The sequence below is a fragment of the Tachyglossus aculeatus genome, chromosome 1 (assembly GCF_015852505.1).
Source record: "Tachyglossus aculeatus isolate mTacAcu1 chromosome 1, mTacAcu1.pri, whole genome shotgun sequence".
NCBI classification, from domain to species: Eukaryota; Metazoa; Chordata; class Mammalia; order Monotremata; family Tachyglossidae; genus Tachyglossus; species Tachyglossus aculeatus.
In genome coordinates, this window is record NC_052066.1 from 169,198,068 (window position 1) to 169,215,036 (window position 16,969).

A 16,969-nucleotide genomic window follows, 5' to 3' on the forward strand; every position below is an offset into this window, starting at 1 on the left:
GTGTCGTGGAAACTTGAGGTTTAGTGGAACTGGGCGTGCCAAATGTTCCCATCCCACCATAGGAAACACCTGACCTTTAAATCAAGTTGTGGAGGCTGATGGTCTGCTGTGTGGTAACTCTCCCTTCTTCCTTTTGCTTGATCTCACTTCCTTTTTCTCGTCACCCTTTCATCAGGAGAGGCCAAAAAGGTGCAAGAGTTATGCTCCTGTCACAGCCGGCTCTGACAGCAGAAGCTACGGAGACTCTTGCAATCTTTGAGTTGGAGGAGAAGTGAGAAGTGTCAGAGGGAAAGTTGCGAGGGAGCGGAAGCAGGGCTAGTTAGGGATCAGATGACGGGATCGATTGTGTCAGTGAATTAAAGCTCTTAACGTACTTTCTAAAGAGTGAATGTACTCTCTGTTCCGCCTTTCATTTTTTATCCTTACGTAGGCCAGGGATAGCAGCTGTGAGGCATTCTCCTTGGATGATGAGCCTCACATGTGGTAGAGACCTCAAAATGTTTGTGCTGGTCATATCAGAAACCAGAATTACTCTAATGCCAACCTACTTGCTGTACCTTGATCTCCTTTCTCTCACCGCCAACCCCTTGCCCACATCCTCCCTCTTGCCTGGAATTCCCTCCTCCTTCACAGGGCAGCGTACCATTCTCCCCAACTTCAAAGCCTTATTAAGATCACAACTCTTACAAGTGGCTCTCCCCTACTGGCTCTCCTTTCTACGTGCCCTGTGCCCCTTATGCAATTGGTATTCCCCCCCCCCCCCGCCCAGTCCCACAGCACTTATATACATAGCGGTAATTTATTTTGATGTCTTTCTCCCCCTCTAGACTTACTCTTTGAGGGCAGAGAACACGCCTACAAATTCTGCTGTATTGTACTCCCGCAAACGCTTAGTACAGTGTTCTGCACACCGCTGTTCTGCTCAGCGATTACCATTGATTGATTTGGTTTTACCCATTTTAACAGCCCTGGTAGAAAACAAGAGTCTTATAGCCATCTAAGGAAGGCTTAATGGTATGGCCGGCTTCTCTTGAACCAGAAATCTCTTTTCTTTTTGGAATGGAAGTAAGCCACGGACTCTAATTGGGTTTTCATTTTGGTCCTAGGTTCATCATGTTACCCCAAATGGAGGACTGTACAAAAGACCTTTTAACGAAGCCTTCGAAGAAACCCCAATGCTGGTTGCCGTACTGACATACGTAGGGTACGGTGTACTCACGCTCTTTGGATACCTCCGAGATTTCTTGAGACACTGGAGGATTGAAAAGTGTCACCATGCAACAGAAAGAGAAGAACAAAAGGTAACAGGGACAGATAGTTCTCCAGTTCCTCAAATTGAAGCATGTTGAGGAACTGTTTTTTAAAACTTTCCTCATTTGTCCAGATAAAGGGGTTGCGCAGGCTTTTCCATATGCTGGGAAATGAAAGGATTGCATGTTGGAACTAGAGGAAAAGCTCAGACATCAGGGAATTCAGGAAAACATTAACTAAAGCAAAAAAGCTTTAGTCTGCCAGGAAACTGCTCTAAATCATTTTAATGTTTGACTCTGAGCATTGATTATGGCCACAAATGGCTTTTGCTCCTAGCCAAACGAGCAGTGTCTCTTGGAACAAATTTGGCCTTGCAGTAAACATTGTCAGTTGAACCTTTCCTTGACTTCAGCAGCACTACAATCTCTACTGGCACTTGGGCCTTAATGGAAATGTGGAGACTTAAACCTCTTCCGTTTTATACAGATTTGGTATAGTTATGAGGAGTATTAGTAATAACATTTCTTGAGCACCCCCTTGGTACACCGTACTCTGTGAGACCTGGGGAAATACAGAATAACAAAGAGCCACCGTCCCTGTCCTCAAGGAGCTGACAGGCTAGTGGAGTTCTCTGAGTTTCTTATTTGGGTTGTAAGCTCCTGGAGGTCACTAATCTTGGAGGTCTTGGTTCTGCTGTATTCTCCCGATTCCTTCTCACTCAGTAAGTGCTCAGTAAATGCCACTGATGTGGACGAGCCATTGGCTGTTTCAGCAAAGCTGAAGCTATAAGGAGGTTCGAAGAGCATCCACGGTGACCCTCCACCATCTGTAGTTAGCAACTGGGTTCTTCTGGGGAGTTTGGGTTGAAAACTCAAGATTCCCCGGTTTTACAAGTATGGTGATGCCTTGTGCTCTACTATAATTGAATGTATATGTACGAGAAGTATGAAATCAATTGTATTTGAGCGCTTACTATGTGTAGAGCCCTGTACTTAGTGCTTGGGAGAGTACAGTACAAGAGAATTAGCAGACTCGTTCCCTCCCCATAACGAGCATACAGACCTTTACGTTCATTGGGGAATTATATTTTAGTAGTCATTTGCTTAATAATCTGTTTGCGTGAAACCAATTAAGAGAACTAATTGGGGCAAAACATTAAGGTTGTGTGTTTTTTGTTCAGGGCTTGTTGAATCCTTCAGCCAAAAATCCTCCGTTTTCTATCACCTGCCACACTGAACCAAATTTTTTTAGTTGCTGTGAAGATGTTTTCAATTGAAGCTTTTAGGAATGAATTTTCCGAAGTCAGAGGTCTGGGAAAGGAAATGAGAAGAAAATTGAGTGGTTTAATTCAGGGATTTGGGCCGTGAATTGGTGTAGATAGCATTCACCCATTTGCTTACTTTAGAGTTTCTCTGCACGGCTTGTTCATGAGCCGATTTCCAGGCATGGGGCCTATGACAGTAAGGATGGGCCTTGTGTATGTCAGCACCCCTATTTGTTTAAATATCACACACAAAAGGAGGAAATTCAACAGATTGTGCTAATAAGGATTCCTGGAAGCACTTTGTTTCTAGTTTCCTTCATGATGTGGCCAACAGAGACCTTCCTGGTAATTAGTAGAATAACACAGCCTCTTAGGACAATTAGTAACACTGTTTTTTAGTGCATTTAAGCTACTGGGGATTAGTGGTTTTGTTGATTCATGAAACTCACCCATTTCATGTAAAATACTTGATGTGGTAGCTTGTGGGGTATGCGGGGTGTGCCTAGAATTCCAGTAGTAATTGGATTAAATCCAGAGGCCCCTCTCAATTACGAAGGCATGGCCCTGGCTCTAAAGCAGGGAGTCCTCTGATAAAGATTTATTCATTTGCTTCTGTTCCCATTTTCCGCAGACTGCCATTAATATTGCAGTTAGCTTTGGTATTGGGTATTTGCTATCAATCAATCGTATTTATTGAGCGCTTACTGTGTGCAGAGCACTGTACTAAGCACTTGGGAAGTACAAGTTGGCAACATATAGAGACAGTTCCTACCCAGCAGTGGGCTCACAGTCTAGAAGGGGGAGACGGAGAACAGAACCAAACATGTTAACAAAATAAAATAAATAGAATAGATATGTACAAGTAAAATAAATAGAGTAATAAATATGTACAAACATATATGCATGTATACAGGTGCTGTGGGGAAGGGAAGAAGGTAAGACGGTGGGGATGGAGAAGGGGACGAGGGGGAGAGGAAGGAGGGGGCTCAGTCTGGGAAGGCCTCCTGGAGGAGGTGAGCTCTCAGTAGGGCCTTGAAGGGAGGAAGAGAGCTAGCTTGGCGGATGGGCAGAGGGAGGGCATTCCAGGCCCGGGGGATGACGTGGGCCGGGGGTCGACGGCGGGACAGGCGAGAACGAGGCCTAACGGTGAGGAGATTAGCGGCAGAGGAGCGGAGGGTGCGGGCTGGGCTGGAGAAGGACAGAAGGGAGGTGAGGTAGGAGGGGGCGAGGGGATGGACAGCCTTGAAGCCGAGGGTGAGGAGTTTCTGCCTGATGCGCAGATTGATTGGTAGCCACTGGAGATTTTTGAGGAGGGGAGTAATATGCCCAGAGCGTTTCTGGACAAAGACAATCCGGGCAGCAGCATGAAGTATGGATTGAAGTGGAGAGAGACACGAGGATGGGAGATCAGAGAGAAGGCTGATGCAGTAGTCCAGACGGGATAGGATGAGAGCTTGAATGAGCAGGGTAGCAGTTTGGATGGAGAGGAAAGGGCGGATCTTGGCAATGTTGCGGAGCTGAGACTGGCAGGTTTTGGTGTTGGCTTGGATGTGAGGGGTGAATGAGAGAGCGGAGTTGAGGATGACACCAAGGTTGTGGGCTTCTGAGACGGGAAGGATGGTAGTGCCATCAACAGAGATGGGAAAGTCAGGGAGAGGGCAGGGTTTGGGAGGGAAGACAAGGAATTCAGTCTTGGACATGTTGAGTTTTAGGTGGCGGGCAGACATCCAGATGGCCACCTCTGGTTATGTATGGCCACCTCTGGTTTTTATGCTCTTTCCCAATACTGCTATACATAGTATTGCCTCTTGCAAAGTTTATTTTGGCTTTGAACCCCACCCCTCTCTTTTGTATTCAAAACAGTCAAAATTCATTCATTCATTCAACCGTATTGAGCGCTTACTGTGTGCAGAGCACTGTACTAAGCGCTTGGGAAGTACAAGTTAGCAACATATAGAGACGGTCCCTACCCAACAGGGGGCTCACAGTCTAGAAGGGGGAGACAGACAACAAAACAAAACACATTAACAAAATAAAATAAATATAATAAATATGTACAAATAAAATAAAACAATAGAGTAATAAATACATAAATAATAAATAAATACACAAAATATTTCAGTGGTTGAAGCCCATTTGAATGTAGACTGTGAGCCCGCTGTTGGGTAGGGGCCGTCTCTATATGTTGCCAACTTGTACTTCCCAAGCACTTAGTACAGTGCTCTGCACACAGTAAGCGCTCAATAAATATGATTGATGTGAATGAATGAATCTGCAGATCTATTTAGCATGGATGATAGCTTTCTAGTATCTGAGTCCAAAATACTTGATTGCTGCATAGGATGTGCCAGAGAACGCCTCAGACATTTACCTGTAAAAAAAACAAACCCATCTGGTTAAAAATATTTCATCATTTACACATTTGCATTGTCTGGTCGTGTTACTATTTATTGTGCATTTTCACCGCAGTGTTTTAATACTGATGGGCTTTGGTCAATTTTTCCTACCTTGGGAACATAATTATGCACTTTCAGTTATGTGGGAAACTATATTTTAGTAGTCTTTTGCTTAATAATCTATTTGCGTGGAACCAATTAAGAGCACTAACTGGGGCAAAGCAGTAACAATTGTGTGGTTTTTGTTAAGGGCTTGTTGAATCCTTCAGCCAAAAATAGTCTTTTCAGGTTTTCTATTCCTCTGCCACATTGAACCACAGTTTTTACTTGCTATCAAGATATTTTCAGTTCGGGTGCCATAGATAATATATATTATGTGTGTATGCATAGGCATATTTAGATTTAAATCTGAGGAAGCCCAGGAGATTATGAAAATCTCTCTGCAAATCTCTCTCCTTTTATTGCCTGAAACTTAAGTATGTGACATCTACTAAATCAATAGCATGGGAACAAAGGTTACTCATATGCCAGAGGGCTGTGAATAACAACCTTCAAGTATATGCCTGCTGTCACCAGCCTCTGTAAAGCAGGTTTTTCTCCTATTTTCCGCTGGATTTAAAGCAGTGTATTTGCGCTAAACTGTCTCATAACTAAGCCTCCTGGAGAATCTGTGGAAATAGGGAGTTGGCAGGTGGGAAGCGCTGTGGTGGTGTCATCTCCTGTCTTGATTCATTGCTGGATTTAAATGAAAAGCAAACAAAAACCTGGCTCGTAGCAGTGATACATGGCTGATAAATAGTTTGCCAGCACCTCGAAAGTCCTTTGGTCGTCATGCTGATGTTAAAATTGTGTATGGGAAATTTTCAAGTTGGTCTGAGAAAAGGCAAGTCTTTGGGAGGGTGGGGAGGTTTCATTTTATCATTTTAATGTTTGCGGAAGCCTGATCTGGATTGCTAGCTCTGACCAGATTGAGCAGGGCTTTTGCCTTGAAGTACACTCCTTCAACTAGCTTGGTTGTTCCTACCTCTCCCGAGGTAGGCAGGGAAGATAGCAAATGTGCCCTCAGATAGTGGCTGCTGTTTCTTCAGAGCTGCTGGAAACAGCGTATCTCAGTTCACAATATGGGCCAAGTTCCAAACTAAGGTACAGGGTTTGCAAAGTCAGTGCACTCATCTGGCCTTCTGTTCTCTATCTACACTCACTCCCTTGGTGAATTCCTTTGCTCCCATGGCTTTAACTATCATCTCTACGCTGATAACACCCAAATCTACATCTCTGCCCCTGCTCTCTCTCCCTCCCTTCAGGCTCGGGTCTCCTCCTGCCTTCAGGACATCTCCATCTGGATGTCTGCCCGCCATCTAAAACTCAATATGTCCAAGACTGAAATCCTTATCTTCCCTCCCAAACCCTGCCCTCTCCCTGACTTTCCCATCACTGTAGACGGCACTACCATCCTTCCCGTCTCACAGGCCTGCAACCTTGGTGTCATTCTCGACTCCGCTCTCTCGTTCACCCCTCACATTCAATCCGTCACCAAAACCTGCCGGTCTCAGCACCGCAACATCGCCAAGATCCGCCCTTTCCTCTCCATCCAAACCGCTACCTTGCTGGTTCAATCTCTCATCCTATCCTGACTGGATTACTGCATCAGCCTCCTCTCCGATCTCCCATCCTCCTGTCTCTTCCCACTTCAGTCTATACTTCACGTTGCTGCCCGGATCATCTTTGTGCAGAAACGCTCTGGGCAGGTTACTCCCCTCCTCAGAAATCTCCAGTGGTTGCCAGTCAACCTACGTATCAAGCAAAAACTCCCCACTCTCGGCTTCAAGACTGTCCATCCCCTCGCCCCCTCCTACCTCACCTCCCTTCTCTCCTTCTCCAGCCCAGCCCACACCCTCCCCTCCTCTGCCACTAATCTCCTCACCGTGCCTCGTTCTCGCCTGTCCCACCATCGATCCCTGGCCCACGTCCTCCCCCTGGCCTGGAATGCCCTCCCTCCGCACATCCGCCAAGCTAGCTGTCTTCCTCCTTTCAAAGCCCTACTGAGAGCTCACCTCCTCCAGGAGGCCTTCCCAGACTGAGCCCCCTTTTTCCGCTCCTCCTCCCCGCCCTACCTCCTTCCCCTCTCCACACCACCTGTATATGCGTTTGTACAGATTTATTACTCTATTTTACTTGTACATATTTACTATTCTATTTATTTTGTTAAAGATGTGCATGCCAATTTGTACTTCCCAAGCGCTTAGTACAGTGCTCTGCACATAGTAAGCGCTCAATAAATGCGATTGATGATGATCTAGCTTTATTTCCATTTGTTCTGACGACTTGACATGACACCCATCCACATGTTTTGTTTTGTTGTGTGTCTCCCCCGTCTAGACTGTGAGCCCATTGTTGTGTAGGGACCGTCCCTATTTGTTGCCAACTTGTACTTTCCAAGCGCTTAGTACATTGCTTTGCACACACTAAGCCCTCAATAAATACGATTGAATGAATGAGTGAATCTGGCTCCACCCCTGACTTTTCTTCTGTGACCTTTGGCAAGTCACTTAACCTCCGGGCCTCAGTTTCCTCATTAGACTGTGACAATGCTGGAAAGTTTATATTAGGAATAATTGAGCCAATGAACGCTTATTGAGTTATTATATAAATGCCCTTTAAAATAAGACACCACTTCCAGAGCTGCTGCCTGTAGAAAGGAGGCCTTTTGGAAGTGGGGTGGTGTTGATTTCTGAGATGTGCCAATTTTCTGAAGCCATTTAGTTATTCTTCAGACCTAGTGCTTATATTTTTCTTATCAGATGCATTGCTACTGGGCAAAAAATCCACCCATCAAGGGTGGTTTAAAACATCCTCCAGTCTGTCAGTGAGTGCTTACTGAGAGCAGAGTAGGTGTTTGGTCACATACAGTACAGCAGAGTGGGTAGTCACGATTTCTGCCCACAAGGAGCTTACAGTCTACATGGGGAAAGAGACATAAAAATGAATTTTCATTTTAAATGAATGAATTTAAATTAAAATGAATTTAGCATACTGCCCACAAAGCAGCCTCCTCTTCTCTCAGGTCTTCCTGTAGCTGTAAATATCTTTATCACCAAAGGCCTAAATCAGAATCCTCCTAAAATCACTTGTCCAAGAGGCCTTCCCAGACTGAGGTCTTAATTTCCCCCCTCTGCCCTCCCCTCTGTGTCAGTTATGCACTTGGCTGTGCTCCCCTTAAGCACTGTGGTACTCACCCGACAATACTTATGTGAATTTTCATATACTGTACTATTTCCCCTATCCCTAATCTATTTTAATGCCCGTCCGGCCCGAACCATAAGCTCCTGATGGGCAGGGATCGTAGCTACCAACTCTGTTGTACTCTTCCCGGTGGTTAATGCAGTGCCGTGCCCTCAGTAAGTGCTCAGTAGATACCATTGTTTGTTTTTTTGACAGGAGATGTGGATTGTGTGCCCCAGTTCTAGTTTTAGGTTTTTCAATGTCCTGTTTCTTTCTCTACACAAAATTGCTGAAACAGACAACCAGTGGAGGACTAGCCACGTGACCAACTGGGGTCGAGGAAACCCGGGTCTTAATCGTGGTGCAGACTTTGTGAAATGTTGTCTGTCATAGGCCTGGCCTTGCCACTTAGCTTCCCTCTGCTGCCTCTTGAGACCCGGCCCCATCTCCACATAGATACCTCTCTCTAAAACGAGCACAGGACTGTGAAGTTTTCAGATCCAGAGAAAAATGTTTAGGAAGTTGGTGAATTCTGCTGTGAAAGGGTCCTCTGAGTGTGTCTTGCTATGCTCAGTTCTTCCATAAGATGTTTTGGAGGGTAACCTGTATCCCCCTCTCCTGCTGTTATTATTATTATTATTATTATTATTATTATCATTATTATTATTATTATTATTATTATTATTATTAGAGCCCAGGTCATCTGATTCCCAGACCTGTGCTCTTTCCACTAGGCCAAGCTGCTGCTTGTTAGAATTGGTTTACGTTCAAGAGCAGATCTATAAAATCACTCTCATATCAGGGAGGAGCCGGCACATTTTTGAACGTTTATTTTCCAAGCGCCACTGTCAAGATCGGAGAGGCCGCTGTTACGGACTTCACAACATAAATGTGTAAACAAATTCAAAAATTCTGGTCTGGTCCAAGGCACGGGTACCCCGTGCTTCTAAGCTAGAGACTTTGGAACGGACTAAGCCTCATCTGAACAGAGCCGGCAGTGCTTGGGAGGCAAGCTTGGCTTAAGAAGCTGATAAGAGTTGCCATGACTCTGTCACCTTGGGAGAGCAGGTTCAATCAATCAATCAGTCGTATTTATTGAGCGCTTACTGTGTGCAGAGCACTGTACTAAGCGCTTGGGAAGTACAAGTTGGCAACATATAGAGACAGTCCCTACCCAACAGTGGGCTCAGGTTCACCTCTCTGAGTCCGTCTTCATCTGTAAAATGGGGGCGAGGCACTACCCTCTTTTAGGGATAAAGCCACACAGACCATTCCTGGGATTTTTCCAGTGACAGCACCAAACATTTTGCTCTTCTTGTTGGCAGTATTTTTACTTGTTGTGTACTCAACCAGCAGCTTTGTGATGAGTGCTTTTTAACACATGTAATTCCTACTCAAAACTTGTTACCTTAAAGGATATCCAAATATGTGTGTGTGTGTGTCCCAGCCCTGCCAGTTGTTTGTTGTGTGTCCTTGAGCAAGTCACTTCACTTCTCTGTGGCTCAGTTCACCCATTCATTCGATCAGTCGTATTTATTGAGCGCTTACTGTGTGCAGAGCGCTTGGGAAGTACAAGGAGATGTGAACACAGTACGTTTTTGAAGGTGGGGAGAATGGTGGGCTGAGGTAGTCGGAGGGGGAGGGAATTCCAGGCCAGGAGAGAATGTGGGAAAGGGTTCGGAAAGTGAGATGGACGAAATGAGAGCACAGCGAGCAAGCTGGCACTAGAGGAGTGAAGTGTGCAGCCTGGGTCACAAGAGGAGATCTGTGAGGGAAGGTAAGCAGGGTGAGCTGATTGAAGCCATTGGTGAGGAGTTTCTGTTTATGGAGGTAGGTGGGCAACCCTTGGAGGTTCTGGCGGAGTGGGGAGATGTGGACCAAACTTTTTTTTAGAAAAATGATCAATGCAGTAGAGCGAAGTGGGGAGAGACAGGAGGCAGGGAGGTCAGTGAGGAGGCAGATGCAGGAGTCTAGGTGGGTGAGGATATAGCATGGTAGCAGTTTGGAGAGGAAAGGGCAGATTTTAGCGATGTTGTGGAGATAGAACTGACAAGATTTGGTGACAGGTTGAATAGGTGGGTTGTATGAGAGATGAGTCAGGCGTAATGCCAAGGTCACTGGCTTGTGAGGAAGGAAGGAAAGATGCTGTCTGTAGTGACGGGGGAAGGCAGGAAGGTGGGAAGATAAGGAGTTCTGTTTTGGACATATCTAGTCTGAGATCTGCAGGACATCTAGCTCTGAACCTGAGAGGCACTAAAGGACTGAGGGCCTTGTCCTCCCAAGTATGTGGGGTCTTTTGTTTTGTTTTTTTAAAGGCATACAAGGCAGATCTGGCATTTGTAGAGTTGTCCTTCATATTCAAAGAAGCGCTTACTACGGTGCCGTGCACACAGTAAGCACTCAATAAATATGATCGAATGAATGAACGAGTGAAGTTGTGAAGTTCACCTGTGAGTGTGGGTGGGCCTGAAAAAGCCAATGGAGGATCCACAGTCCCGGCCACTTTGGGCACACAAAAAGGTTGTCCCCTTGTTTTGCTGTCGTGCTTAATGTTCCAGCGCCTGGCACTGATTTCTCTTTTGCCTCTTTGTCTCTTTCCACGCAAAGATTTTGTTTAGAGAGCCACTTCCTTTTTTTAATGGCAGTTTGCCATGCAGGTCATTGCTCAGCCGGTGATTCTCTGTTTTCAGCTGACGCCGCATTCCCCAACATTTCAAGCGTTCGGTGGCTTTCGATGTCCACCAGGCACTTAAGACAGTCTTGGGTTCACTGCTGTCTGTACTTCAGGTGCTCAGTAGGTACCCGGCTCTGGCCCCGACACTTCGACTTGGCTCTTTTTCCGCTTGCCCGACTCGCCCTCCTCGGCACAGCTCTCACTGCGGCGGCCTGCCGCTTCTGTTCCCCACTCGGGGCTCCCGTCCCCAGGACACACACGGACAGGGTCTCGGGTCCCGACAAAACCAGGCGGGCTCAGCCACGGCCGAAGAACCCAGCCATCTTCCCTGAATGTGGAGAGCTGGCCCCTCACTCCACAGAGGGCCCAGTGGTTGTCTGTCTCCAGCCTCGTAATAATAATAATGATGGCATTTATTAAGCGCTTACTATGTGCAAAGCACTATTCTAAGCGCCGGGGAGGTTGCAAGGTGATCAGGTTGTCCCATGGGGGGCTCACGGTCGTAATCCCCATTTTACAGATGAGGTAACTGAGACCCAGAGAAGTTGTGACTTGCCCAAAGTCACACAACTGACAATTGGCGGAGCCGGGATTTGAACCCATGACCTCTGACTCCAAAGCCCGTGCTCTCTCCACTGAGCCATGCTGCTTCTTTTCGAGGCACATTCACCACCAGCCTTTAGCCTCCCTCCTCCCTAGCCCCCTGGCACTAATTGACTAATTACACTAATAATAATAATGATGATGATGACGGCATTTGGGAAGCGCTTACTATACTTCAAGCACTGTTCTCAGCACTGGAGTAGATACAAGTTAATCAGGTTGAACGCAGTCCCTGTCCCACATGGGGCTCACAGTCTTAATCTCCATTTTACAGCTGAGGTAATTTAGGCATAGAGAAGTGAAGCGACTTGCCCAAGGTCACCCAGTGGACAAGTGGCCGAGCCGGGATTTGAACCTAGGTCCTTTTGACTCTCCTAAGGCCCGTGCTCTATCCACTAGGTCATACTGCTTCCCTCGCCTTTGCTACCCCCTTGGCTACCTCTGTGCTGGCTGGCAACGGGGAGCCAGAGTTCATTAGAGAAGCAGCGTGGCTCAGTGGGAAAGAGCACGGGCTTTGGAGTCAGAGGTCGTGGGTTCAAATCCCTGCTCCGCCACTTGTCCTCTGTGTGACTTTGGGCAAGTCACTTCACTTCTCTGGGCCTCAGTTCCCTCATCTGTAAAATGGGGATGAAGACTGTGAGCCCCACGTGGGACAACCTCATCACTTGGTATCCCCCCAGCGCTTAGAACAGTGCTTTGCACATAGTAAGCGCTTAATAAATGCCATCATCATCATTAGGCACTTAGATCCAGCCCCGTGTGTCCTGGAGACCCTCTCCCCTGGGTGGGAACACTCACCTTCAGGCCCCCTCCCCAGCCAACCCACCCAAACACAGGAAAGAGGCACAAAGGTTTGGAACAGTGACTACAGTAAAACCTAGAAAAGCCCATTGAAATAGATCCGGGTTGCTCTTCTGCCACGTTGCTGGTGTAGCGCTTGGATAATAATAATAATGATGGTATTTATTAAGTGCTTACTATGTGCAAAGCACTGTTCTAAGTGCTGGGGAGGTTACAAGGTGATCAGGTTGTCCCACGGCGGGTGGGGGGGGGGGCTCACAGTCTTAATCCCCATTTTACAGATGAGGGAACTGAGGCCCAGAGAAGTGAAGTAACTTGCCCAAAGTCACACAGCCACTGACAGTTGGCGGAGCCGGGATTTGTATATATGTATATATGTACATATTTATTAGTCTATTTATTTATTTATTTATTTTACTTGTGCATATCTATTCTATTTATTTTATTTTGTTAGTATGTTTGGTTTTATTCTCTGTCTCCCCCTTTTAGACTGTGAGCCCAATGTTGGGTAGGGACTGTCTCTGTATGTTGCCAATTTGTACTTCCCAAGTGCTTAGTACAGTGCTCTGCACATAGTAAGCGCTCAATAAATACGATTGATGATGATGGTGATGATTTGAACCCATGACCTCTGACTCCAAAGCCCAGGCTCTTTCCACCGAGCCACGCTGCTTCTCAGGGAGAACTGCACCCACCACCACACTAACCCTGGGCTCCCAGCTCTTGGGCAGAAGGTCGGGCAGGAGAGCGGGGCAGGGCTCCACCCCGCATCGAGTACTGGCCTGGGAAGCCCTCCCCAGACGTTAGCGGGGGTCTTTCTGGGGGGTTTGTGTCCAGTTATGCGGAGTCCATCTTCGGTCCCATCCTCCCCGTTTTTTCCAAGTCCTTGGGTGGTACACATACTCCCAGTCCCTCTCACACTCATCCTCCGTGGGGACAAGCCGCACTCCCCAAAATACTGGACTCAAATTATTACATAAGGTCTTAATTCATTGCTTTTTGTGGGCAGGAACGTGCCTGTTATATTGTACTCTCCCAAGCACTTAGTACAGTGCTCTGCACATGGTAAGTGCTCAATAAATATGATTGAATGAAGGAAGCGCCCAATACCTTCGATGGATTAAGAAATAAAAGGAGTTGTCCGTACTTGAACCTGCCAGAGGAGTTTTATCCTTCTGCTAATCTCCTAACACAGTTTGGGAGTAGGCAGGGACTCTGTCATTCTTCTAGGCTCTGACTTTGTAAGTAAATGTATCCAGTTGGGAGAATAGGCTGATTTTTTTTTTTCCTTGTGCGAAGACTGTGAAGGGAAATATGGTGGAATCCCATGCAAAAAGAGATATGTGAGTTATATGCTATTGTCAAGTTCAACACTAATCGTATTTTACACAGCTCTAGTACAGTAAGTAGCACAGTCACTGAGAGAGTCTTCCATGACTTTATGTGATTTGGTTTTCAAGGAGTATAGCTGGCAAAACTTCCCTACTATATGCCTTAGCTTCCTTCAAATTATTCTACCTTTCATCGTCTCTCCTATTGACCCTCCCTTCTGCATCACCTGTGCACTTGTCTGTCCCCCTTAAAGCACTTGATAATCACTCTCCCCATCCAACCCCACAGCACTTAGGTACATATCCTTATGCCTTATCACTCCCCTGGCTAAATTGGTTTTGATGTCTTCCCCTCTAGACCGTAAGCTCGCTGTGGACAGGGATCACGTCTACGTAGCAGATTGTCTTGTACCCTTCCAAGTGCATAGTGCAGGGCTCCACGCTCAAAGTGCTCAGTAAATATCATTGATTAATTGACCGAGACCAGTCACCAAGACAACCAGAGAAATAGAGGAAAAAATAGATGAATAGGGTCAAGATTCTTTGTTCTGCAAAGACAAAGGCTAGGAGAGGACTTGATTAAAGTTTACACAGTGGACAATGCAGACACAGAGTTATTCAGCAAAACTCCCAGTTGAGAACGTGAGGGCATCCATCGAAGGGTCTAAATAAAGAAAAGGAAATACAACTTCAAACAGTTGGGGCAGAGCTTGGAGCCTTTGACAGGGAGTTGTGCAGAGCAAAGTGTCAGTATGATCGAGAGGGATTGGGATACATTTTTTAAGCAATGAGTACATGATGGGCTCCTAGAGGGAAAAGATGGGATCAGTCAGTCAGTGGTATTTATTGAGCTCTTAATGTATACAGTGCCCTGTACTAAGCACTTGGGAGAGAACAAAGGTCCATGGTCCATGCCTACAACAAGCTTAGAGTCCAGTACATTTCTAACAACTAGGCTGCATGTCAAGGAAGGCAGGGGTCTTGTTGCCAGTGAGAGACAATATTTGCTTGCTTGGATGGGTAATGGTACATTTTGTGACCCTGGTTCAGCTCTCTTTAAGCAGAGCACTGTATTACCATCGATAGTGTGGACTCTCAATGGGCGGATAGTCCTCAAGGGCTTAGGACAGTGCTTTGCCCACAGTAAGCACTCAGTAAATGCAATTGAATGAATGATAAGAGTGTCATCCTGACAGTCCAGAGGGTTGTTTTACTGATGTGATGAATACCTGAATGTTAGCATTACATAGAAGTCAAGTTTTGGTGATTCAGATCATTGCATAAAATAAGAGGGTAGAAATCTGCATTAAAAAGACTGTCGATTCCCAAAGAGGTTAAGATTCCCTCTAAGCCTCTTCTGGCATAGTAACCCTGTCACCAGTTAGCGATCAAAGACTGCACCTCCAAGAGCTGGAATGAAGAGATTGAATTTATTTTGGTCCATGCCCATGTTATGCTATGCATCACATGCATTAATTGGTACTCACTCTGACTTTAAAGTTTGTTGAGTTAAAAAAGTCATCTTAGCCGTTATGCGAGGAATCGGAGAGTGTGGGAATCCTCATAAACAAATGCCTTCTGTGGTTGTCCAGCCATTTCAATGTCTCTCAGAGAATGAATGAGATAACCCAATGTAGGATTCTTTTCCTGGAGCAAAATCTCGTTTTTAGTCCCGTGATCCTGAGAAGTTGGGGATGTCATAGCTTTGGAAATTCTGAATCAATTTAATTTTGCAGCATCAGAGTCTTCAGAGAGTAACTCCTTGGCAGCTGGAGTTATCACTTCCTTTGAACTAGGAACTTTTTTCAGGGTCAACCAAATAAGCAGCGAAATATAATCCAGGGTGTCAAGCTTTTAAAAGTAAGAGTAAAAATTAAGGTGGAGAAGATTATGTTGATTGACAACAAAGTGTCAACAGCTTGGAGATCAATCAATCGGTGGCATTTATTGAACACGTCCTGTGTGCAGAGCACTGTACTAAGCACTTGGGAAAAAACAGTGTAACAAAATTGGTAGACAGGTTTCTTTCCTAAAATGAGCTTGCAGTCTAGAGAGGAAACAGACATTAATGCAGCTATATACGTAATTGTCCTGGTTGGTCAGCTAAGCAAAGCCCAAAATTGTGCTTGATTAAGGATTACAGATATTCAGCATTATTGGTCTTTGGTTAGGTTAAATCGGTTTTGGAAATGCTCACCATAGTTATGTCAGCATCCCTGAAAGCCTTAAAATACCACCTTCTCAGCAAAATTTGTCAAACATATCTGCTTGCTGTCTGTTTGCAGGACTTTGTGTCGCTATATCAGGACTTTGAGAACTTCTACACAAGGAACCTCTACATGCGAATTCGAGATAACTGGAACCGCCCGATTTGTAGTGTGCCCGGGGCCAAGGTGGACATCATGGAGAGACATTCCCAAGACTACAACTGGTCATTCAAGTGAGTCTGAATTGGCAGTGACTTGCCCAAGGTACCCTGGGCTAGGAAACTCTGTCCATTCCACCTGGGAGAGGATGTGAGAGTAAACCGAGATGGGCTTCCAAAAAGTGTCCGGAGCGTGGTGTGACAGTGTCACGTTCCGGGGGTTATTCCCCAACCTGTGGTATCTGCAGTCCACTGCTTAGGCTCCTGAAAACTTTCAGGAGAACTCTGGGGCTCCTCAAGACTCCCGAGAGAGTTTGGGGCCGAGGCTAGCCCACCTCTTGGTCCTGAGAAGCCCCAAGGGATATGTTGTTGTTGTCATTGTTTTGTTTTTTATGGCACTTAAGCGCTTTTTTAAAATGGCATTTATTAAGCACTTACTATGTGCAAAGCACTGTTCTAAGCACTGGGGAGGTTACAAGGTGATCAGGTTGTCCCACGTGGGGCTCACAGTCTTAATCCCCATTTTACAGATGAGATAGCTGAGGTACAGAGAAGTTAAGTGACTTGCCCAAAGTCACACAGCTGACAAGCGGCGGAGCCGGGATTTGAACCCGTGACCTCTGACTCCAAAGCCCGTGCTCTTTACACTGAGCCACGCTGCTTCTCTACTGTACTGAGCACTGGGGTAGGTAGCTCAAGGTATCAGGCCGGGAGAACCTGGCTCTTCCAGGATCACTCATTATTATTATTATATGTTTTGTTTTGTTGTCTGTCTCGCCCTTCTAGACTGTGAGCCCGCTGTTGGGTAGGGACCGTCTCTATATGTTGCCAACTTGTACTTCCCAAGCGCTTAGTACAGTGCTGTGCACACAGTAAGCGCTCAATAAATACGATTTAATGATTAATAATGACCTCTTGAGGTTGCCTTGGAAACCCTCAGTAAGATTTGAGAAACTGGGATGAACACTCAACAAATAAGACTGATCAACTGATTGAACAGAGCTGGGACATCCCAGCTTTTCAGAGCTGCTCTGGGGGGACCGGAGGAAAGGCTTTTGGTTT

General features: G+C 46.0%; 1 protein-coding gene across 3 annotated transcripts in view; it reads left to right on the forward strand.

The window, feature by feature from the left end:
- SPTLC2 (serine palmitoyltransferase long chain base subunit 2) overlaps window positions 1–16,969 on the forward strand; it is a 140,650-nt gene that overhangs the window by 32,892 nt on the left and 90,789 nt on the right. For all 3 annotated transcript variants that reach the window (XM_038750424.1, XM_038750432.1, XM_038750439.1), the window contains exons 2-3: window positions 1,107–1,301; window positions 15,828–15,982. In XM_038750424.1, coding sequence (XP_038606352.1) covers window positions 1,107–1,301; window positions 15,828–15,982 — 350 coding nt within the window. The remainder of the gene's footprint in view (window positions 1–1,106; window positions 1,302–15,827; window positions 15,983–16,969) is intronic.